The sequence below is a fragment of the Perna viridis genome, chromosome 8, assembly GCF_037379345.1.
Source record: "Perna viridis isolate PV_CMFRI_1.1 ecotype Kerala chromosome 8, ASM3737934v1, whole genome shotgun sequence".
NCBI lineage: Eukaryota > Metazoa > Mollusca > Bivalvia > Mytilida > Mytilidae > Perna > Perna viridis.
In genome coordinates, this window is record NC_142452.1 from 8248627 (window position 1) to 8273995 (window position 25369).

General features: G+C 31.8%; 2 protein-coding genes and 1 non-coding gene across 3 annotated transcripts; 2 read left to right on the forward strand and 1 right to left on the reverse strand.

Annotated features, from left to right (window-relative positions):
- Nucleotides 1-1695: 1695 nt before the first annotated feature.
- On the reverse strand, nt 1696-24732 carry LOC148609175 (E3 ubiquitin-protein ligase rfwd3.S-like). The gene is made up of 14 exons (XM_088540489.1): nt 24637-24732; nt 21991-22132; nt 21504-21584; nt 17047-17505; nt 16749-16834; nt 16232-16334; nt 13756-13928; nt 12348-12462; nt 11856-11957; nt 10993-11156; nt 5736-5939; nt 5124-5215; nt 3868-4148; nt 1696-3166 (listed from the first exon to the last, which is right to left on the reverse strand). The coding sequence occupies exons 2-14, from the start codon at nt 22105-22107 to the stop codon at nt 3014-3016; spliced, it is 2130 nt and encodes a 709-aa protein (XP_088396615.1). The 5' UTR covers nt 22108-22132; nt 24637-24732; the 3' UTR covers nt 1696-3013.
- Nucleotides 8008-8592, forward strand: LOC148609176 (uncharacterized). Its single transcript, XM_088541133.1, has one exon. The coding sequence runs from the start codon at nt 8008-8010 to the stop codon at nt 8590-8592; it is 585 nt and encodes a 194-aa protein (XP_088397259.1).
- On the forward strand, nt 21043-21129 carry Trnastop-uca (transfer RNA opal suppressor (anticodon UCA)). The gene has a single exon. It is a non-coding gene; the product is annotated as a tRNA-Sec (tRNA).
- Nucleotides 24733-25369: the final 637 nt, after the last annotated feature.

The following is a 25369-nucleotide window of genomic DNA, read 5'->3' on the forward strand; positions in this document are numbered from 1 at the left end:
GAAGTATCACTATTCCTGTTCAGCCCCTCATGAGTTGGTAAAGACAAACTAATGATAGCATCATAATCAAGTAGTTAAAGTTGTCTTTTAAATGCACATCAGTAAAACCTGAAAGAAGAATTTACTGACATACAGACCAAAAATCTAAAACAGTACTATAGCAGTTTTTAAGTTCCTATATTAAAAATTATATAAGCCACCAATTTCAGAATGAAGAGCTTTGCCTAGCACAGCACTATATAACCACAGCATGTTGAATTCTGATCACTATAGGGAAGTTTGGACATGATATTAGTTTTTGACACACTTAAACATAAGGACATAATTACAATTCATCACGGAGACAACAACAAAAAATCAAAACTGGATCAAAAACAAGAGGCTCCCAGAAGCCTGAATCGCTCACCTGGTAAAAGTTTGTCTTTCAAGGGCAATAAATTTAACAAGGAGTTGCCCAACAATTTTGACTCAAGAAGACTTTGGTACGACTATCATAAGGATCCTTTCAGCGATAGAAAGTTTCTGTCTTTTAGTTTTAAAGACATTGGCTGAAAACTGTAAAAAAAACCTGTCATTTTTCATCTTTCAAGGGCAAGAACTCTTACAGGAGTCACCTGACAACTTTGATCCCTGGCGACTTTTGAAGGCCTAATAATAAGGGTCATTTCAGCAATAGAAATAGTTTTTCTAAACTAAACGGTTTTGGAGATACTTGTGAAAAACTATTGTCTACTCTTAGTAACAGCAGCCATGTTTTCCGACAGATCAAAAATCCCCACATCAGTTCTATGCATGATACCCCATTCATACCAAGTATGGTTCCAATTGGTCAGGTGGTGTCAGAGGAGAAAATTTTTGAAAGAAACAACATTCAAAATTGCAAAAAAAAAAAACGTTGAAAAAGGGCAATAACTCCAACATGGCTTAATACATCAATATGAAAATTTGACCACATATAGATCTCATCATGCTGAACACTTTTATCCAGTCAGAATTTGGCTAAACCTAATGGTTTTGGAGATATATGCGAAAGACTACTGTCTGACCCCTATGTTCTATTTTTAGTGAAGGCGGCCATGTTTTTGAAGAATCAAAAACCCATACATTAGTTCTATGCACGATACCCCAAAAAACATTCATACCAAGTTTGGTACCAATTGGTCAAGTGGTGTCAGAGGAGGAGAATTTTGAAAAAAAAAAACCATTAAAATAGCAAAGACGTGTCAAAAAAGGGCAATAACTCCAACATGGCTTAACATAATGAAATGAAAATTTGACCACACATAGATCTCATTATGCTGAACACTTTTACCCAGTCAGAATTTGGCTAAACCTAATGATTTGGAGATATATGCGAAAAACTACTGTCTGACCCTATGTTCTATTTTTAATAACAGCAGCCATGTTTTTTCGACAAATAAAAAATCCCCACATCAGTGCTATGCATGATACCCCAAGAAACATTCATACCAAGTTTGGTTCCAATTGGTCAAGTGGTGTCAAAGGAGAAGAATTTTGAAAAATTGTTAACGACAACGACGGATGCCAAGTGATGGCAATAGCTCAAATGGCCTACGGCCAGGTGAGCTAATAAACTAGAGGCCCATTTGTAAAGGGCATTGAGGTCATCAACCCTATTAAGTTAATACAATGATATTTCTACAATTTTTTTCACGGTTGTATAAAAAGTAACTGTTCATAATTTGGTGATTTATTTTTTAACAAGGAAGTAAAAACAGACTCGTTACTTCACCAGAAATGCATCACAATGACTATAATTAATAGAAATAAACATTGCTTGCTCTGTATGATTCTATAAATATCCAAATCAACACAGAAATGAACACATTCTTCTTAACAAAAGTCATGTATCTGTAAACCATTTTACTTCTCTAGTATACTAAGAAAAAAAATCTTAAAACATCAGAGCTTTATCAGATTAATTTTTTTTTATACATTTCCAACATCAAATGAACTCTAAAACCATTTGTTGAAAATAATTATCACTGAATAGAATAATTCCTATTACCCCTTACTGCTACTGCAAATTTTCACTTTGTATTATCTTAACTCTATTGTAGGAGTGTTCAGGTTGAAGGAGTTACCCAGGTAAATGTAAACAAAAAATAAAACCATGTACTTTCAATTTTTTTTTCCACATATGTTAAATTCAAGGTGGGGCGTGTTATTTAAAACTAAATCAAGAACAATAACTCTTGCAAAGTGCTAATTTTATGTGCACACTATACACATTTTATCTCAAAAGAACAACCCCCAAATGAGAAACTAAGACTGGTTATGTGATCTATAACAGTTTCTGAACAAGAAATAAAACTCAATTCAGTGGGTTTTTGGGTAAATCACCTCCTGTCTGATTTTTACGAAGACTGCTACTTAATGATACCAAACTAGTGTAGATCCTTGCTAGGTAACTTCCTGTCAGAATGAAATTGGGCGCTTAGTGCTTCTAAGGTCAAAGGTTAAACTCTTATTGCTTACCTTTATGAGAACTTTGTTCTCTATTACAAAAGAGTTGACAGTTAAAATAAGTCGTGAAAATGATGTTACATCAAATCTCCCCCTTTCTGAAAATGTTTAGGGGAAGACCTTCCTCTTTTGAGTTTCCAAAGATTAACACTTATGGATAAGGAAACTTTAATTTCAAGATAATTTTTTTTTGGAAAATGCTTTTTGAGTTCATTTGAAATTGAAAATATGTTAGCCAAATTAAAAAAAAAATAATGGACAGAAATATGATTTAAATTTGTTTTTCCTATTTCACTATAGAACTGAACTACTCAAAGCAATAATACAATATTCAGACAATGGAAAAATACTGATCCATTCACACATGGAAAAATAATGAACCATTCACACATCATAAAAAAAAAAAAATAAATAAAATAAAAAAAAAAAAAAAAAAAAATTACACATAAAAAAAAATACTAAACCATTTACAACTGGCAAAATTTATACAACAGTCACACCTGAACACAAAGTAATAGATGAAAGACTATTGGGACCATTTGAACACTTTTAGAATTTTGTCTGTTAATGCAGCTATATACGTGAACTGATTTGTCTTTATTGAACAAATGTCCAACACAGCACCCTCTGTCCTCAGCCTCTGTTTCAACTGGCTGGTTCCACAGTCCCATACATGAAGCTGAAAAAATATTTCAGTAAATTATTAGTTATACACACAATAGAATTCTTTTCCAAGAATATCTGTAGAAAAAAAGCCATTCTTCCTTATTTCATTACAAGCCTGCATGAAGTTGATTACCTACATGACTACATGACTTGGAAGGATATTGATATTACCGGTAACTATAAACATATCAATTTTTGTGTATGCTTATTTTTGTAGATTCTGTAAAGTGAAGATTTTACCAGGTATAATTTTTCAGTATAAAAAAATGACCAGTGTTTCATATCAGAAAAAAAAAAACAATTTCACAGGTACTATGTATCACAGTTATCTCTTAACTACCAAAATAGCAAAAATCAGTACACCTGTGAAAATTAATACCTTTACATTATTTATTTGGGCTATGGAACTCTGTTAATGGAGACAAACAAAAATATGACTTGCAGTATCATTTGTATAAAAAGCAGTTGTCGTGTTGACCATATGATACTTTTCTGTATAATGCAGAACACTTCAGAACTTTAGTAGCCATTAGCTACTGGGCATTCCATGAAACAATAATTCACTGGTTAAATCTAAAACAGGCTTAATCTTTAAACATTCAATTAAGTAAATACTACAGGTATTAGATTGTCTTTAACAAAAGTTCTTCCAATATTATATAAGCGATTAAAGCCAAAACATTGTAGACCTTGATATTTCATTAGTAGACTTACTGACTGTGTTGATTCATCACCAGCAAACACCATCATATTATTATCCATACTTGGATGAGGTAGTAGTAAGGATTTACTAAGTAATGTTTGTGTCCGTCCAGCATGGAATGTCTGTACTATATCACATGAACATGTCATATCTAAAGCTGTTGGATCAGCACTAATATTTACACAGTTCAGTTCACACAGTTGGTGACGTACTGAGGGATGCTTTTGAGATGGTTTGAAACTACACAATAAATGTCTTGTTGTTGGTTCAAAGCTCTGACAAGAGAGACTTCCTGTAGAATATAAAGTACAATTAAAGCTGGTTTCCATACTTATCCATCCATTCCTACATCATCGCAAATCCACGGTTGACTACACTTGGTACACAGCATAGTCAACCATGGGTTTCCAACGATGCCATTCCTACAGAGTGAAAGTATAGAAAGACCAAAATGTTTTCTCACACCTCAAGGTATTGTTATGAATAATGGTATGTGTGGTGAAATCTAATTCAACTGATAAAATACATAGATGTAAGGACAACAAACTATGACTGGACAAATATTATATACATGTACCTCTTCTAAAAAGGGAGTGACTATATCAAAAGTTTTTAAAAATCATTTCAATAATAAATAAAAAATACAGCAAACTTCTTTTTCACCTAATACAGAATAGCATGCATAGTTTTGCACTTATTTCTAGTCTTTCAACAGGTAGATATCAAAATAGCACCTTTCAACAGGTAGATATCACACATCAGATATTCTAATCTGAAGATTTTCATATATTTTTAGCCTCCTGTTAATTATTTTTTGAACTTTGACCTTGTAACAGTCTAGAGCTTTTAAAACTTCAAAAACAATTGTTTGAAACAAAGGATGATAACAAAATTGCTGATATGATAAAATCTAGGCAGTGGTCAAAAGGAACAGACAAAAGGTAAGTCTGTACAACAGATGGCAATATCAGAGTAAAACCACACAAGTTAGAAACCACAGCAATAGTCCTGACTTGGTACAGACATTTAAAAATGAAAGGTGGGTTAAACCAGGTTTTATATTGCCCTAAACCTCTTACCTCCATTACAGTTCATTACATCAAATCTAATTAAAATATAAATTTCTATGTGACTCCCGTAAATTCCATTGATAGTTATTGTTTCAGCTTTTAATGTAAAATCTTAAAGTAACCATTTTGAGATGTTGAATAAACTAGAAGATTTCAGTTTGACAGAGTCCTATCCCAACCAAAGATGTATTAATTACCCTCCACTGGTAGAATATGAAGTCTGTATTGGCCTTGTTTCTTCTCATAGAAACTAACTTTATCCAGCTGTCCTACCAGTAAACCACCACATCTAGCAAGAAGAAACATAGTTATGGTGAAACAAGATTGCTGCCATTCAGTAAATATTGCTTAATCCTTTTCATACAAATTTAGTCATACATTTTGTACAATAATACCCCTGAAATCCATCCATTTTTGTTTTTCCCTTGAAGTTCATATCTCACAGCTCCGTAATCATTTGATGCCCCATTGTGAATGGTTGCCCTAAATTATTAGGCAGTATTAACTGAAAGTATCAGGCTCAGTGTAGCAGTTTTACTGTTTTTTACCAGAATTGATACCTTTGTTTTTGTCATGTCTGTAGACTACTATTCCTTTTCTTAAGACAACACCAAACTTTGAATAAATATGTTATGGTAGAACGGAGATCTGACGTAAAGCAAACTACATCCTGGCAACTTACCATAATTCAGTCCCTGAGCCTGTGACTTAGAGCTGGTGTATAAATTCACAGTGTATTTTGACTGCTCAAACCAAATGATAGAGTATTCCAATTCCTGTTCCTGGGTTCTATTATTAGTTACACTTACCTAAACATAGCATTCATATCTGTGGGAACATACTGAAGTGATGCTACTGGTGACCTACTTCCCTCTGTGTTCAATTCCTGCACATGCTCAGCTGTGTTACGAACATCAAACTCCAAAACACGACCATTTTGCATACCAGCATAGAATATATTCCTGTCATCAGCATTCCAAACACAACTCCAGGAGGGCAATTGAGTCTCATATCTAGAAAGAATTCATTGAAAAATGAGAAAATTTCCTATGTAGATTCTGTGTTTACTGGACAGAATTAATAACATGTATTGTATTGCACATGAATATAGAGATAAAATATGAACTTGGATTTGAAATTAAGTTTAGAGTGATTGCTTATTTAGTTACATGAGTCACAAATTATTTGTGTTGCATCAAAACAATAAACAGTCGCACAATGTTTCATAACCTTTCTATATCATACATGTGCACCAATGAAAATTATTTTTTGCATCTTTTTTTTCAGAAAAAATTCAAATTTCTCAACAGATTATATACAATAAGCTGTATAAAAATATGAAACATAAAATTAATTACTAATGGGTTTCAGTTGAAAAATTCAAAATTTATTATTACTTTATCAATGATATTGCTTTAAATCTCAGACTATACATTTTACAATATCACAGCACTTAACCAGATTATACAATATAACCTGGATCGCTCACAGAATTAGAAAACTAGTTTTTTGTTGTTGTTGTTTTCATAACATATATTTCAAACAGAGAAAACTAGAAAACTTGTTTGATATCAAATTTATTTCTATTCCTGTAGTGTTAACTGTTATTTATCACTACAGTACAGTAAGCAATACAAACAATTTTCATACAAATAAATTTAACATAATTACTTATAATAATAAATTAGTTTTAAACACAATTCACTAAAACCAACAATAAATAATTTAATTAAATAGCAAGGTTAATTTCTTATCATTTCAATTATCACCAATAATCAGACCAAAGCTAATTAAGCACAGTGATCACTGATCAGCCTTTATTTTGTTGAACATGTTAATGGGTACAAGCTAAAAATAATAAATGTCAATTTTTTTTCTTTAAAAATTAAATGAATGGAGTCTTAAAGTTTCCAGTGTATTTCAATGTATGTACATTAAATATTTATACACAATAAAAGGGAGATTCATATATTCTTCTTCAGCAATGAGTGCTCTAAATTTTTTCTCCGAGATGACAAAATAAAAACTTTCATCATACAATCTAAAAAAGGTTAATTTACCATAAAGAGTGGAGAAGTAATCACCATCTGGAGTTTAAAATGTCATGTGAAGTTTTAATCACCAACTGAACATGGGAGAAAAACATTTCCTGTACATATACATGATGTTTGTTTACAAGTATTTAGTGAATGAAATTATCATCTTTTTTTATGTCCGAAAACTATTTGAATCTAAAACATGTTCTTAGCACATATAATCATTGTATAAGCTCTAGAGGAAAACATCATGTGATAATGTGTTTTCAGGCAAATGACATTTAAGATCAGAGATTTCATTTTTAAGATAATAGTGTCATGTTTATTAAACACAGAAATGTTAAGGAAATGTGCAATTTATATAAATTCCTTTCCGAAGGCATTTAAACTCAGAACATAATTTGTCATTACATGTAGTAATATAGTACTAATGACTGCTGCTTAAAGTAGTAAAGATATTGAATTTAATGTATATTACTTTTAAATATATCAATACATCATATCCATAGGTTGCATGGTAAAAAAAATTATGTAAAAAATATTAATATGTATATTTCCTTGTTATAATAATTGTGATACATATTCCTGTAAATCTGTAATTATTGTGATGTTTTTTTTCCAAGTTTTTGTTATGGGAAGTTTTTTTTTATGATATCAGCTTTAATTTAACATTGCAATTAGTCAGAATTAAACATGGACTTTTTGTGCAAGTTTAAATTATCACTACCTTTCTATATCTATTAACTAATTGTTTTTTTTAGAAATGTTAATCACAAAAGTCAAAGTTAATGATCCAAGCTAACAGATGAATATATAATCACTTAATCATTAACATGATAATTGATTAATGAATTACCATTCAAAGCTAATGACACAATCAAAGGACAATTATTGAATAATAAAAAAATTCTGAACAGCTAATGATGACCACTACATATACCCAACCAATGAGACAAGAGAGTTTGGAGAACCCCAAGCTCACACTGAACTGTATAAATACAACAGTAGTCCCACACTAAGCAGTTCAGTCAGAACAGACCAAATAATGGCTACAACAACTTACTTTCCAGACCAGTCAGCACCTAACATGCCAACAGAGACCAATTTTGAAACTCAACTCAAGAATGATCCAGATGCTTACCTGGACCACCTACTGAATGACCTACTCAGCAACCCACCGACCCCAAGCAGGCCACTCAGTCCCTGTATGGATAGTAGACCAGACCATTCAATCTCTAGTATACTAGGTTCACCGACCCATAACCAAGACTATGCAACAGGACTTCAGTCACTACTCAAACCAAACATCATAGGAATGTCTGATCAAACTATAAAACAACCAGTTGCCACGTCTCCAAAAGTTCAACTATGCGGTATTGAAACCAGAGAGTCAGATCTACATAAAAGTCTACAACTACTTCAATTAAGCTTCCCTATAGAAGTTCAATACATGTCCAGTTACTATAGATACCAATCGGCACTCATTGAAAACAATCGCTACCAGGCATTCTACTACCACCACCCTAGTTCTTATGGTTATCTAAACAGTTACTATGACAGCCAACTACACCATCTTATTGAAACAGTACAGGTCAGTATTAAAAGGAACATAAGATTGTATAATCAATGAAGAATAAAGCTAAATTGTACATTTTGTAATTTTATGTGCTGTCTAAAATAATACACTGTTTATTTGTCATTCAAATTGCCATCAATTTTGCAAGATATTTCTTCATGTTTTTACTGTATACTTTCTATCAATATACTAATATATCATTTCTTATTTTCCAGGGAAACATCAAAGCCTTACAGAACACAGAAACCATCAGTTACCAACAGCAACCAGAAGTAAAAACATCACCACCAGTCATGGGAAGCTCTCGACCAATCATCTCTAAGAAAGCCATTGCTACCATGGATACCTGGTACCAAGACAACCTTCACCACCCTTATCCTACATTTACAGTCATTGCCAACCTTGCCACCCAGACAGGTCTCAAAGAAGAACAGGTCAAGAAATGGTTCGCCAACAAGCGCAACAGACGACGAAATGTTAGACCATACATCAAAAAACAGAAGACCCTGACCAAAACCCTGGTTACCCAAAGTTTACAGTGATTATTGACTATTGTATTTAACTTCGATGTAAAGTGCTATCCCTCATTATTGTTAAATATTTGTTATTTGTTACTGTTAGAAATGTAGAATAAAAGATAAAAGATAAATGACTGTATTTTCATTACTGAAAGGCGTCATATGTATTAAGATAGAAAAGCATTGAACATAAAAGAACCAAAAAAAAAAAAAAAATAAATAAATATCACAAAAATAACATATTTCAATAAATCATGTAAACAAAAATAATGAACTAGGTAGTCATTCTTGCAAATTCTTAACTACTGAAAATACATGGTTGCTGCATCAACTCACATTTTGGAATATGTCTTTTAATGTGAATAACATATTAACCTTTACTTCAATAATGCAACTTCAAAATCATAAGGAGCCCCACCCCCTAAAACCATATTGTCAAAATAAGAATAGAGTGGTAAAACAGGAAGTACCTCTAAATCAATTGGATCTAATTTTAAAAATAGGAGGTGCACAATGCAAACATGTAGTAAACAAAATGTGATTTTTATTTGATTTGATTCATATGTGTAGGAGTTATGAATAAGAGATTGGATCCCTTTTTTCAGAAATGAAAAATTACCAAAAGAACATCCATATCAAAATCTAAAATTGAAGGTGCAGTGTGGGAATATATAATAAATATTAAGTGAAAGTTACATCAAATTATATTCAGTGGTGTTGGAGGAGCTGCAGATAAATATGGATATCTTCATAAGAGACAAAGTTAAAATTTTGCTATTGAAAATCACACAAAAAAAAACATTCAGGACTATCCTAAATAGCATTTGCATAAAATATCTTCAATATTGATAGTAGATCCTTCCTATTACACAGAGCATTCTCTTCTGTAATACAAACATATGTGTTTTCAATGAGCATTTTCTTCTGTAATACAGAAATATGTGTTTTCAATGAGCATTCTCTTCTCTCATACACACATATGTGTTTTCAGTGAGCATTCTCTTCTCTCATACAGATATATGTGTTTTCAATGAGCAAATAGTGTTAAAAATTCTTTCGATTTTGGACATAAAACTATGCATGGTAAATTAAAAACATTTATTTTGAAAAGCCTCTTTAAAGGAGTAGATATTAGTAGAGAAACATAATGGAAATTCTTTTTCTTGAATACGTGTATTACAAGAAGAAAGGTTTAGTGATCCCCATCTTTCTTTTTGAAATATGAAAATGTCAGATAAGTATTATTAATACCAAAAAAAATGAAATTCTATATACCTCTTTCTTAACAGATTGCATGATGATTGAAAATACATTTAGAATCTATACCAAAGGATGTAATAATCACCTTCATTAAGACTCAATTAACTCAAGTTGGTGACCTATTATTTTTTTCATTCAAGGTCATCTTTGAGAAGAATCTAGACTAAATTATTATGAATGATCTACTTTAATAACTATTCTGTGAAAGTATCATTACCAGCAGCTAAGGGAGAGTATTGAATACAAGAAGAGTACCTGCATAATTACAGACAGAAGGAAGGTCAACCCTATCATTTAAAACAGAAAAAGAGATGCCCAATGCACTCCACTTGAAGAATGCAGTTTAAGTCTGTATCAAGAACTTGTTTGTGTGTGGGATACAAGAATGATGCCCTGACACATTGATGTATAATACAATGTCCTTTAATTGAAAACAGGGGGATATATAGCAAATGAATCTAATTTCCATGATCTCTAATTTTGACAATATTTTATGTAAATCTAACTCCTTTTACTCCTATACATCTCCATTATTTGATAAACATCCTTAAACATTTCAATGCTGTAGCCCTTTCCGGACAGATTAAAGCAGGCATGGATTCAAAGGGGTGGATCTAGTGTACAAACTCTAAAATTGGAAAGAATATTTGTTTTTTATGTTAATCTAAATACATACGTTTGTACAACAGCATTGCTGATCACACTGGTCATTTTAACAGTTTTATCCAATGCACAACTCAATAGAATTCCATCATCAACATTAGGATGGAAGCTAACATCTCGTATTGTCTTACTATGTATGGTCAGATACTGGGAGGTCTTAAAATCCAATGTACTTATCTATAATAAAACAAAAAGAACTTACAATAAATTATGAGAATCAATGTCAAAATCATGGTCATCCCTTTAACTTTTGTCCTGAACATGGTTCAGTATGTCTGAAGTTTAATGGGTTATATAGTTAATAAATAATTGTATTTGCAGTTAAGAAAATTACTGTATTTTTTATTTTATTGCAAAGATATTAGATTACTAAACATTCTCTGCTGATTACTAAACATTCTCCGCTGATTACAGTTCATGTGCCTAAAACTACTGGTCACTTTATATCTAAATAGATATACACAGTGTGGTCAAAATAACGAGCTGTGCAGGTTTACAGGCAATGCATACTCCATATAATTTAAGCACATTGAAACATAAACCATTGATTGACTCCGAACAGAACCCATATTTCTGTCACACCAATATGACATTTCAGAGATTTACATAAGAATTGTACACAAAAAATTGTTTCATTGCCATTAATTTTAATTTTTTCTGCTTTAAAATTTCTTTTAACTGAAATTTTATTATGTTGTTTATAAAAAAATAACAGTACAGTGAGTACAGTGAGTACAGTAACTTGACAAAAATCTATTTGGCTTCGACCTGCTCACATTTTCCTCATGGTTCTAAGCATCATTAAATCAATCAAATGTCCAGTCAGTACAGTATAGTCTCTAGTAAACAGATTGTAAACCATATTGTGAAACTTACTTTCTTGATTCCAAACCCTGGAAACAAAGGACTGGCAGATGGTTGAGACACAACTAAGGTGGCCACAGATGGACAATATGCCATTACTCTACAGTTACCTCCCTTGAAAAATATTGAAATGAATAGATTCATTATAGCAATACTACAACTATTGAACAACCATTCAGTGAAAAGGTTACAAGAAGACTTATAGAAATTTCAACTGAAGATAATTTAACAAGAATTTCTTCATTTGTCAAACTATTTTCCTTATTCTTTCCAAGCTTTGTTAAGTGATGGAGTATTTAAAAAATCATTGTTGTGCATGTAAAAGTATAAAGTTTAAGGTAGAGATTTGACTAAGGATTGAACAAAACGGAAACATTTATTTGCAAAACACAGAAAGGAAAATATTTCTGAACTTTAAAATGATTTTAAAACTACAGAATCTAGAATTTTTCTAAGAAGATTATAAAGTTATTGACCTAACTTGGACCATCTTCAGATACCTACGTCCCATATCTTAATTGTCTTATCCAAGACAAACTGTCCATCTCCTGATCCAGTTGCTATTTTGTCTGAGGCAGAAGACAGAGACAAATTTCCTATGGCTTGGGAAGGTTGTATCCTAAAAAAAAAAAGAATACTTCAGTTAAAAAAAAATTCCATATGAAGGTTACACACACATGATTATGTTACCATATAAGAACATTTCAAATTTTTTAGATATTGCTTAGTAAAACCACTGAGTAGATTGTACTAAATAAATGAATTCCACAAAATATTGACTTCGAGCTCAAGTACTTACTGTACCAATAAGCATCTGCCAAAATCAGAATCTGCAAAACATTGTGCATACCTTTGTGCCTTAAAATCTCCAAATCTAACATCTGCCACAATGTTCAACCAAACGGTAATTTAATTTAAACATCCTTTTATCTGTCTAAACATTTCACCACAGAGATAATTGTTCCACACTACAAAAATCACAAAAATTGGAAGCACAGGACTAAAAGCTATCATTTGAGTTGAACTATGCAGATCTAACTTAGTGTTAAATACTTTTTAAAGTACACTGTACATACAGTGCAAAGGTCTCACCAATTAGTTACTTCTTTGAGAGTACACTGTAGATACAGTGTAAAGATTGCGATATTTGGTAACTACCTTGAGAGTACACTGTACATAAAGTGGAAAGATTGCAATATTTGGTTACTACTTTAAGAGTACACAGTACATACAATGTAAAGATTGCATTATTTGGTAGCTACTTTGAGAGTACACTGTACATACAATGGAAAGATCTCACCATTTAGTTATTTCTTTCAGAGAACACTGTACATTCAGTGTAAAGATCATAATATTTGGTTACTACTTTGAGTGTACACTGTACATACAGTGTAAAGATTGCAATATTTGGTAACTACATTGAGAGTACACTGTACATACAGTGGAAAGATCTCATCATTTAGTTACTTCTTTGAGAAAACACTGTACAAACAGTGGAAAGATCTCACCATTTAGTTACTTCTTTGAGAGAACACTGTACATTAAGTGTAAATATTGCAATATTGGGTTACTACTTTAAGAGTACACTGTACATACAGTGTAAAGATTGTATTATTTGGTAGCTACTTTGAGAGTACACTGTACATACAGTGGAAAGACCTCACCATTTATTTACTTCTTTGGGAGTATACTGTACATACAGTGCAAAGATCTCACCCTTTGATTACTATTTTGAGAGTTCAGGGTACATACAATGCAAAGATCTCACCGTTTGGTTAATACTTTGGGAGTACACTGTACATATAGTGTAAAGATTGCAATATATGTTTACTGCTTTGGGAGTACACTGTACATAGTGTAAAGATTGCAATATATGGTTACTACTTTGGGAGTACAGTGTATATAATATTACCTAACATTTTGTTCTCTTAGTTTGGCTATCTCCGCTCTAAGTTTATTATTATCTGACACAGTCAACTGATACTGCATTCTAATCTGGGCAGCATCCATCTCACATCTTCTCCGAGCTTCTTTCTCTTTCTCTAACTCCTTTAATGCTCTGTCACGTTCTGTTGTATCCACTACCTTGACAGTAGAATAAATTACATATACTGTAAACCTATTAATTTTCACGGATTCTGTCAAGTTAAAGGGAAAGACCACCTTTGCATTAAGTAAGGCATCTAATGAAAAATCATACATATGTAAACAAAAATAAATAACCTTAAATGCAAAATGTGCTTTAGTTCAATGCACAAACCTATGCAAAAATCAAAATCTTTGACTTATATGTGAATAGCCATCTTGCAAAACTCTTCTATGTAAAGAATCAATAGGGTTAATCATATGCAGACTATATTGATTTTTACCAATACTTTCCGATTAGCTCTGGATGTCATTAAGTCCGTTTTACTGATACAAGTACTGCATATAAATTTGTTAACAAAGAAAGAGTTTTTTTACCAGCAACACAAAAAACGCTTCGGAAGTAGCCATTTAATTTTTCTCAGAAATGCTAGTCTTCTAGCTGCAAATATCATTGTTCATAAATGTTTTCTGACATTTGTTTACATTTTGTAACACAGTTTCTTCTTCTGAGTATTTCAGATTGAAATTATAGGGGTACCAAATTTGCATTTTCTTCAGACATTGTAATCAACCACCTATTTGCTTTCACTTTACAAACCAACTGCATGTCGTCACAGCTCAACAGATCATGGTAGCGCCCTTAGGCATGGGAAATTCAAACCCCCTAATTATGAATCATGATTAATTAGTTAAGAAAAGGAAATTATTTTTTCTAAATTAAATTGTTCCATGAACATTTAACAGATTAGTTTCGATATTTGGGATTTGCATAATAGCATAGTCTTCTCCTTCAACATATTCGCTGGGATCAATTTTCGCAGGTTTGTAAAAATGATTAGCGTTATATATTGTTTAAAAATAAATCTTGCGGGTACTAATTTTCCCAGTTTAACCAGGCATGAACCATTTTAATATGCTAGATATGCACACTGAAGTTAAACCCAGAACAGAGGGGCAACTATGTACACACAATTCAAGCTCTGAATTTTTAATGATATTAAACGCTTGACACAGGATAAGATTTTGACCAGAATGAAAATGGTAAAATAACTCAAAATTCTACCAATAAGACTTATAAAACATTACATTGACATACACACAGAAGGATGGATAACATGATTTCTATTTTGTTTCTAGAGAGTATGATAAATAGAAATAAATAAATAATTAAAAAATGAAAGCTTTCATCAAAGGAAATAAACACCAATTCAAAATTCATGGCATTCAATTGAAGCTTTTTGAATTAGTCAACAAAAAAAAAAAGAAAAAAGAAATTGCCTCATTTTTGTATGGATACTGTCCCATATCTGCAAAATGTACCATATTATCCAAAATATACAAAAATCAAAGAGAGTTTACATTAATAGAAATAAAAAATTCAACCAAGTTTCACAAAAATTGGTGATGGTATTTTTGATTTATTGTGCAATGTGTGAATGATTGATATACCTTGAAAGATGGGCCTATCAAATCTATTTATGATTTGACTTACTAAAACCTGATGTGATGTCCCAAGGCCTTGAAAGTAAAGTTGAACATTGTTAAGTCGAAGTTGAAGGGATCAGGCAATAATATTTGATTTATCCCAGGTTTGAGTCATCCAAGGTCAAATATAAATCGAAAATAATTTGGTCAATGATTGTTTTTGTATTTAAATCTATATATACACACACATAACATGCTGGTTTGAAAGACTCACAGTGAAGAGTATCATCAAACCATGTGCTCAACATTACTAAGATCAAATTTCAGATTCACTAGTGAAATGAATGCAGTTGTTAAAATGCACTTACTATCATCTGTTTGATGTTTAATTAAATGTTCAGATACCATTAAAATTCATTTGTTAATTTTTTTTGTATTACATCCGACATGTGATCAATAAAATTTGTTTTAATTTCACTACACATGCTGTTCTGCATTTATTAAATACACAAATCAAGCCATAAAGAGTGTCAACAAATAATTTCAAAATCCATCTTAATTGTAAAAAAAATCTGATCATGGTTTGGAATTAAGCAATCAGTTTTCTGACTAATTAGTTGGCTTCGAGACATCAGGGTAAATTAACCTCGAAGTCTAATCAAGGGGACTGATTGAAAACCTTGCGTTATCCGAGATTACAATTCATCGAAGTCCAAGTCATTCAAGGTAAAATTGTATTGGAGTAAGGGGAGTTTTGCTGGGACTTCGAAATTAGTTCGAGTTACATGAGATTTCGACTCTTCCAAGTTCAACACATCAAGGTTAGACTGTACCTTTAAACATTTGGCTAAAAGAACTATAATTACTAATTTTACCTTTAAACATTTGGCATATAAAACTCTGATGTCTTGTCTCTTAGCCTTAGAATTACACTGCGGACATTTTCCTCCCTGCCCTTTTAACCATTTATCTATACAGCTTAATTGAAAAAGAAATAAAATTTCTCATAGAGTATTAGTTAATATCACGAGGTGCATATAATATATTAAGCTTTCAATAAAAAAAAAAACACAATAGAAAGAAAACTTGTTTTAAGGAAGTCTGTTGTAGCTGTCTATTGACCAACAATATCTGCTTAAAAAATTGACAATTTAAAATGAAAATATATTCTAAGATTTCTTACATCACAAATTATAATATGCTTTATCTGGAATGAAATTCAATATACTTGTTAAATTTGAGACAGGGAACAACGTACCTCTTTGAAAGCTTTCATCCAAATTTATCGTCTTAAATTATATATGCTGTAAATGTCTCAAATCATTCACCAGGAAATAAAGTACAGTATTTGAGAATTCCAAGAGAATTGAAGGAAATAATGCTCAATCTTACCCATAACCAAACAGATGTCCACATTTCAGTGATGCGAGCCTGTGATTTCCAGAACTGGTCCATTCCTCGAAGCATATAGAGCAACACTGAAATAACAAGATAAATCTTAGTTACAGAAACTAAACATGGACTGGTCAGTTTCTAAAGGCTACATTCCATGTGCATGAATTTTCTATGAATACAAACTTAACAATTTGGTAAATAGATAACTTAATAATTAAAAATTTAGCATTATAAAAAACTAATATCATACATTGCCTTCATCAAAAATTTAGCATTATAAAAACTAATATCATACATTGCCTTCATCTTCACAATCATCACCTCCTGTTTTCTCTGGTGTCATAATTCTCCTTCTTTTTGGGGATCTAAAGTCTCCAGGAGATTCACTTTGGATTGATCTAACAGCTGGTCCTGCAGCTTGTGGTGTTCCTGGTGGTGCACCTGTAGTGGATGATGGTACAATACTGTCTGATGTTTCCGTGGTAACAGCTGATGTAAGCATAGAAGTAGAAGCTACTGGCTGCATTGTAATGTTGTGAACTGAGTTAATAGATGTTACAGCATCTGATTGAATGGTAATGTTAGTAATGGACTCTACTGAAGTCTCAGCACCATCTGTTTGCACATTGAGACTAGGTAAGGGAGGTAATGTAATTACACCAGTCTGTGAATTGTTTGAGGTATTACTATTAGTCTCTCTATTTTCATCTTCAAGCACCTCTCCAGATGGCAGCACTCTTGGTGCTCCAACACCCTATAACAAACACCAATCCATATGAGAAATATAGACTATCCCTAATAATACAAGTTATCCAAACATCAAATGCATGTTTGTGGGTCAAAGTTGAATGACATATTTTTGTATTTAACCAGTCAATCATTAAGTTTTTAAACAATAAAATATCAAATGCAATTATGAACAATTACTTCAAGCTTCAAAATACTGCCCTAATTATTATTATGTAGTGTAATATTTTGAAATGTGATTGTTGATGATTGAAACAAGAGGTTCTAGAAGGCCTGAATCGCTCACCTGTCAAAAATAGTATTCTAGCCTTCTAAAGCAATAACTCAAAATTAGACTCTTGATCCTACTGTATTATTGTCATAAAAAATTAATCAATCAATAGAGAACATCTTAGTTTTCTACCCCATTATCAAATTATAAAATAAATCTCTTGTAGTATTTTTTTTGCTCTTCAAGGACAGTATTATAATATTTACATCATCAATTAATAGATCTTGGCATATGTCTGTCTCATCATGCTCAATTTTTACCCAGTCAGAACATAGCTAAACCACTGGTTTTTGACTTATTTCCAAACATCTTCAGTCTGACCCCTTTGATCTATTTTAGTAACAGTGGCCATGTTTTTGCTAAATCAAAAATATCCAAAAACAGACTGTTAAGAATATTCCTAGGAATATTAATGTCGTCTGGTTACAACCAATCCAGTAGTTTCAGATGAGGACTTTCAAAGTTGGAAATGTAAATTTCTGAAGAAAAAAAAATCAATTTCTGGGCCCATTACTCAAACATACGTCAAATTCTGCATTTTGACCACCATAGTCAATTTTTAGTAATGACATCCATGTTTTTTTGCCAGATCAAAAATCCCCATTCATGGACAGTTAAAGACATCCTACAGAGCATTCAAGCAAAATTTTGTTACAATCTGGCTAGTAGTTTCAGAGGAGATGATTCTCAAAACAGTTTGCAGATGACAAACACACAGTGATAGCAATAGCTATGGGCAATGTGAGCTAAAAAAATACTTTTTTATAATTTTATACTTAAAATACATTTATCAAAGATTTCTATTTTCGAAGCTGTTAACTGACTATATATGCAAAAAAAATTCAAGGTCAAAGGACACCAGCATCGTACTTGACACCTTCTGATCTACCTTAATACTAAATATCAAAAAGTCTATGTAAAACAGAAGAAAAGGTTACATGCAAAAATCATTAATTTGACCTTGATGCTCAAAAGTCACCAAACATGGTGCACAGTTATCCTCCTGAGCTGATCTACTTTCATGCAAAATATCAAAAGCATACACCAAAAGACAAAACAAGAGGCTCCCAGGAGCCTGAATCGCTCACCTGGTTAAATTTTTGCCTTTCAAGAGCAATAACTCTAACAAGAAGTTGTCCGACAATTTTGACTCCATAAAGGCTCTGGTAGAACTTATCATAAGGATCATTTTCAGCAATTGAAAGTTTTATTCTATCTTTCATAGTTTTAAAGATACAGGCTGAAAACTGTATAAAAAAAGTGATTTTCCACCTCTTAAGGGCAATAACCCTAATATGGAGTCGTCTGACAACCGGGAGACTTTTGTAGTCCTTATAATAAGGATGTTTCAGCATATTGAAAGATATTGGCCAAACCTTACGGTTTTGGAGATATATGCAAAAATCTGCTGTACGACCCCTATGTTCTATTTTTACTAACAGCGGCCATGTTTTTTAACCGATCAAAAATCAAAACAGTCATTTTGTTAAGGATACCCTAAAAATAAAAAAAAAACTTTCATTAAATTCTGTAAAGTAGTTTTTGAGTGGAAGATTTTTGAAAGTAATAACTTTATGTTCTATTTTTAGGAACAGCGGCCCTGTTTTTTTAACCGATCAAAAATCCAAATGACTATTTTGTGCAGGATACTCTAAGGAACAGTCATTATAAGTTTCATGCAAATCTATTCAGTAGTTTCAGAGGAGAAGATGTTTGAAGAAATTGTCAACGGTGACGACTGATGCCTAAAAAGTACAGCCTGGACATAAATTAGTATACAGAATTCATTAACTTGACCTTCAGGTCAAAGTTCAAAGGAAAACATCCCCAACCATTGCAGAGCCCTTATTAATTTCCTTACTTCCAATCTAACCTAAAAAGAAATAAAAAAATTGAATCCCTTTGAAAAATTGATTTGATTTTGTAGTTTTTTCAGAAGCTAATCTTGCAACAAAAAAGCAAAATGGAATTTTACATCCAGACCAATAAAACCATAATCTCGATTAAACTCAACGTCAGTTCAAGCCCATTTTTACGATTTCATCATAATTTTCTTCAGCCATTCTTTTATCAAAGCAGAGTTGTCTTTCTTTTTTATTTGTTATGCGTTTCTCAGTTAATATAAACCAAACATCAGTACTTACGACTGATATGTACAATCAAAAAGAATTTTATAATTCCTTACAAGAAATTCCATTGTAATTCAGGCATTTTTGTTGCTAAGTGCTGATTGTTGACAAAATACTTATAATTGTATTTTTTAATTTCTATGTTGACAAAAATGTAACTTCTCACTAATTTGAAAATAAACAATAATTTAGTAGGAATGATAACCTTCAAAAGAATTTTTGACACAAAATAAGGTGCTAAATTTCTGTTTTCTTCAAACAACTGAAAATCATTTTGGTAACAAAATCACAACTGATTTGACAATGTAAACATTGTGTTCTGGGATTTGACAATATAAATATTGTTTTCTGGATTTGAAAATATAAACATTGTGTTCTGGATTTGACAATAAACATTGTGTTCTGGATTTAAAATGTCATCAGATTTGAACAATTCAAACTTTACAGAGAAGCTGTTTTGTAATAGGAATGAGCAAGTTATTTAACATACTTTAAATATCAGTGTCAATAAAACTTTAGACAAATTTTTATTTCAAATTTGAACAATATGTTCTGTATGTGACGCCAAGTATAGTTAAGTAATAACAAAATTGAAAAGAGAACTGGACCTAAAAACACTATTTCTGAATTTTGAATGCACACAATAATAGAACCTAAAGGAAAGAAATATCTATAAAATTTAAAACAAGCAATTAATTCAAATGGTGAAGACATTCTTACTTAATCAAAATTTTTGTTATGAACCATAGAACTAAATATTTTTCAACTTATTCAGGAAAATGTGAAAAAAAAAAAAAATTGTAATTTAATCATTACAACTTACAACAAAAGTAGTAATCAATTTTTATTTTATTTTCTGAAGTCAACAAGGTCATACAGGGGAGACTATCCAACAATATTGTTTTATACAATATACATAATACAATGAAAGTTTTGAGCATTTCAGACAAAAAACAGCTAAAGGAATGTGCAGTAGAACTTAAAATTTAGTTTTTTATTCACTGTTTAATATCTATAAGTCAACCTGACAAGATGCATAATATTTTGCAATTTTGGAAATAAAAAATTTAAATATAATGAAACTTAAATAATAAGTATTGAATACTTGTTGAGTATAAAACCCATTCAATCATCTACAGTAAATGCCGGGATGAACCTCAGTGGTCTGGGGTGCAGGCTTCAAACCTGTAGCTGATTAGCGTCAGAGTGGTTCAATTCCACCTTTCCGGCGGAACGATTAACATACACAAGGCATTTTTGCAAACATCAGATATGACAAAAAGTCAAGATCATTTGTTTCAATACTGCCAGTCAGTTGTTCAGTGCAATTACTTTTGATAAAAAAAGAGTTGGCTGCATTTCTGTTGGTGAACTAGATAGCTATATGCCTGTAGTTGAATTTACCTCTCTACTTAAGTCTACTTTTTCTAATTTCTAAAGATCACTTTTGACAGGCAGTGGTTACTTGAAAATGTTTTAGAAAGGGTAATTTACATTTTATTTCTGTAAGCTTGAAAACTTGAGAAAAGTCTGAAAGAATTATTTGTTTGGTCTTTAGATCCTCATAAATGTCAGATTTGTTCCTTTATTATATAGTACACTTACATGATCAGAAACTGATTCCACATCTACATCATTATCATCATCATCTGTCTCTTCAACATTTATCTCAGATTCAGTATCATCCTTATTAAAAAAAAAAGCCCCCAAAAACTGTCAATAATTCATGAATATAAAGGCAAATGTAAAAACATTGTATTTTAGATGTTCAGTAAATATAACTCAAATACATATAACAAAAAATAAATATTTTTTTCCTTGGACTTTTGTACATATTATCCCAGCTACTGTACTACATTTTGTTTTTCCCATTTTGTTGTTATAGAAACTGGTTAGCATCTTTTTACTGGAAAATCATGGCTTTAAAAACTGGAACAACCTCAATATATATTTTGCAATGACAAATTCACATGACATACACAATGTACCGGTACTTGTTATAGAGAGACTTATAAGGCTAGATTTAAATCTTAGCTACATGTAACAATTTTATCATGATATTCATACAAATGTTCATTTAACTCATTCAAACCTCTGAATCTGCAATAATTTCTTCATCTGTGACAGCTTCAACATCAACATCAGTTAGTCGTTCTGGAGATTCTCTTATTAATATAATATCATTATCTTCAACATCAACATCAGACATTCTATATATGAACTTTCCCACACATCTACAAATAGAGCAGGCATTAAATGTACATGTACATGTATGAGACCTACATTTAAAACATTATGGTCCATTTTGAAAATCAAGACCAAGACTTATTTTTACATGTTGTACATGTACAATGTACAATGTACAAACAGCTGATCTATGATTATTTGTATATTTTATTCAATTCTCATCAAATTAAAAATGTCTCGACCAAAATGAAATAAAGATAACCTTGCTCTATTCTATTTGGAAAAAAAATTCAGTAGTGCTTACATAATGGCTCATAGATAATCTCTCATCTTTAAAGTAAACTTCACTTTAAAAAAAAAAGTTATGTATACTTATCTTGATCATTAATTAATAGATAAATGTACATGTACATATAAGTTAAATATTATCATCACTTTTCCATAGTGAATGGACATTGATGTACATGTACTAGTCAATTATAACCATAGTGTATATCAAGACAGCCAACCAATGGCTAACAAAATAGTTCACAATGAGACGCTTAAAATGACTGCAGAGGTAAATCTCTCTAAAGTTGGTATATGTACATGCATGGTATGAACACAACATCAAACTTTAAGTTGAATTGTCATTTGATGCTTTAAATAATTAAACAACCTTGACTGCTAAAAACTAGGAGCATGAACCAGGTGCAGGGATAGGGTAAGCATCCTCTACATTTTCTTTTCCAGAAACAGATGCCAAATTGCTAATAAAATATCGTGTTCATCTGGTTTAGCTCAGGGTGGACGAAAGAGGAAAGGAAAAATGATAGTTAATGAGCTACATTTTGTAGTTGTGTAAAAATATTCTTGAAGAGGGGAAGAATGATATGACTGCCTTAATGTCAGCATTGTAACAGAGTAATCAACGTAACTAAGAATCAAGGGGAAATCAAAACAATGTATTCCAGGAATAAAGGCCAGACATGGAAAAGACACATACAACAAAGGACATAAAAAATAACCAAAATAAGGTATACAAAGTACCAAAAGTAAATGACCAACTCAGACTCCACTAAAAACTGGGAGCATGAACCAGGTACACCATTTGGGTAGTGAGATTTTAATAGCTACTGGACAAAGAGTACATGTAAATCTCAGCATTTTCAAGACAGAAGCATTCTCACCAGTTTGTTCACCAAAATTTTATACCTTATTGAAAATCGATGAATGAAAGCTCATTTCTGAAGGCAAAATATGTAAGTTTTAGTCAACTGGGCTAATAATACTCCTACAACATAAGAGGTTGGAATTCCATTCCTCCATACTCCTTGATTAAAGGTAGTGGCTCCTCGTCCATGCATTCGTGGTGGGGGAGCCTCTTCAGGCTACTTGTCCACACATCCAGTTTGCGTCAAAAACATACAAATGTACGGAATCGTGACGGAAACTCCTGATTTGTTATAGAAATACTGTTGAATGTACGACTTTTAATGGCTTCATGAACTGCCTTTGCATTTAATAAACATAAGTTTTCTATTCATGTTTTATACTAAAGTTGGACTGCACAACTGATAGTGGGAGCAAGCCCCTCTACTTGAAAATGGACAGATTTTATGTTGGTCAGACACAGAACAAGTCACAGAAGTTATGATGACTGGTGCCGAAGTCGATGCATCGTCTTTACCAGATGTTTTAAAAATTTGTAATAAAATCTTGGATTGAAATGTAAATATCCCACATGTTAAAAAGTACTTCAGTGCTAACCCATGGGATGTTCTTCAAATTTAGTTTCTACAAAGAAGGGTTGACTAGTGTAAATGGACGTATTTCACATGTAAGGAGAAATTGTCTGACCAAGACTTGCTAGCTTGTGATTACTGTCTGGAATGGCAGCATTTCAAATGTATGATTCAAAATGTGCTGTACTGAATCCTGTGCCAAAACTATTTCTCTGGATGTGCAAACTTTAAGTCTTTCAAGATTGTTAAAAGTGAATTTAGTCTTAATACTGACTGATTTTTATTTAATATTTGTTACATCACATACAATCAATAATTTTTATAGTATATGTATCACTTTGTGTGTATTTTATAAAACAATTTCTCACAATTTCTACATAACTAAAGTTAATGAATGTTTCCATTAAGATTCTGTGTTATTGACTCAAACCAGATGTGTGGACAATGAGCCTAAGAGGCTCCCTGTACACGAATGCATGCACAAGCAGCGAGTGTCTTGATTAAAATACTGCCATACTACCTGGTCTAGGAGCAGATAGGATGGCATCAAGTCAGAAAATAGCTTGCCAGACAACCTCTAGAATTGCTGGATAAGGCTATTAAATGAATTAACTCATTACCTGTCTGAATCATGCTAACATATACATACAAATTAACTCCAAACACTTTTCTCCATAGGGCTAAATTGTAACAGAAAAAAAATATTTCAGTAAGGTTCGTTCAGAAATACTGTTTTGAAATGAATTCAAATTTTTTTTGGGGGGTTAACGTTAGCAACTTAGAATGAATTTGATGGAGAAATTAAATAATACAGTCTGCTTACTTACTGTCTGATTTGCTTAAGTTGTTCTAAAAAATACACCAAAAATGCCGCTAACTCCTTTTTATTTAACTTAGGAAAAGTTCCAGTGCGTTCTGAAGTAACAAATCATTCGACGTTGGTAAAACGCTTTAATGGGTCTCACTAATTGACAACAAGAGGAGATACGAACTGACAAGAAACGACAAAAGGTGTCAAGAAGTCTAGAAAAAAAGCGACAAGAAGCAGTGAAATAGTGTCAAGTGTCAAACAAAAATGAATGCAAAGATATTTTGATAAAGTTGCAAGAAAAACTTAAGCTCAAGATATTGAAGAAGGAGTAATCAAGGGAACTAAGGTTACAGCGGTAATCAAAAGAATGTAATCCAGGGACAAAGACCAGACATGGAAAACAGACATACACAACAAAGAACATAAAGTAACTAATATCTTACATACAAAGTAACGAAAGCAAATGAGCAACTCGGACTCCACTCAAAACGGGGAGCATGGACCAGGCGCACCGGTAGATGAGTATATCTTTAAACAAGGAAAATATTTTTTGTTGTTGAAACGTTATAATGAAAAGAAAAAAAGATTAAATAAAACGATTTTCATAGTTTCTAGATAGTTTTCTTTAATCAAAGAAAAAGAAAGATCGAAATGAAATTTACTTAGTTGCAAGATATAGAGTTCCAGATTTGTTAATGATCAATTGTAAAATAGTTATAATCTAGAAAAAATGATAAGAAAGTATTTGT

Bases quoted from the DNA above. Each gene is read 5' to 3' on its own strand.
- LOC148609176 (XM_088541133.1), top strand. From the start codon at position 8,008: ATGGCTACAACAACTTACTTTCCAGACCAGTCAGCACCTAACATGCCA.
- LOC148609175 (XM_088540489.1), bottom strand. From the start codon at position 22,107: ATGTCTGATGTTGATGTTGAAGATAATGATATTATATTAATAAGAGAA. The intron at 13,929-16,231 runs GTAAAATTAGTA...TCTACTGTCAAG, and splicing joins TATATGCCAAATGTTTAAAG to GTAGTGGATACAACAGAACG. The intron at 11,157-11,855 runs GTAAGTTTCACA...GTTTTATTATAG, and splicing joins CAGGGTTTGGAATCAAGAAA to ATAAGTACATTGGATTTTAA.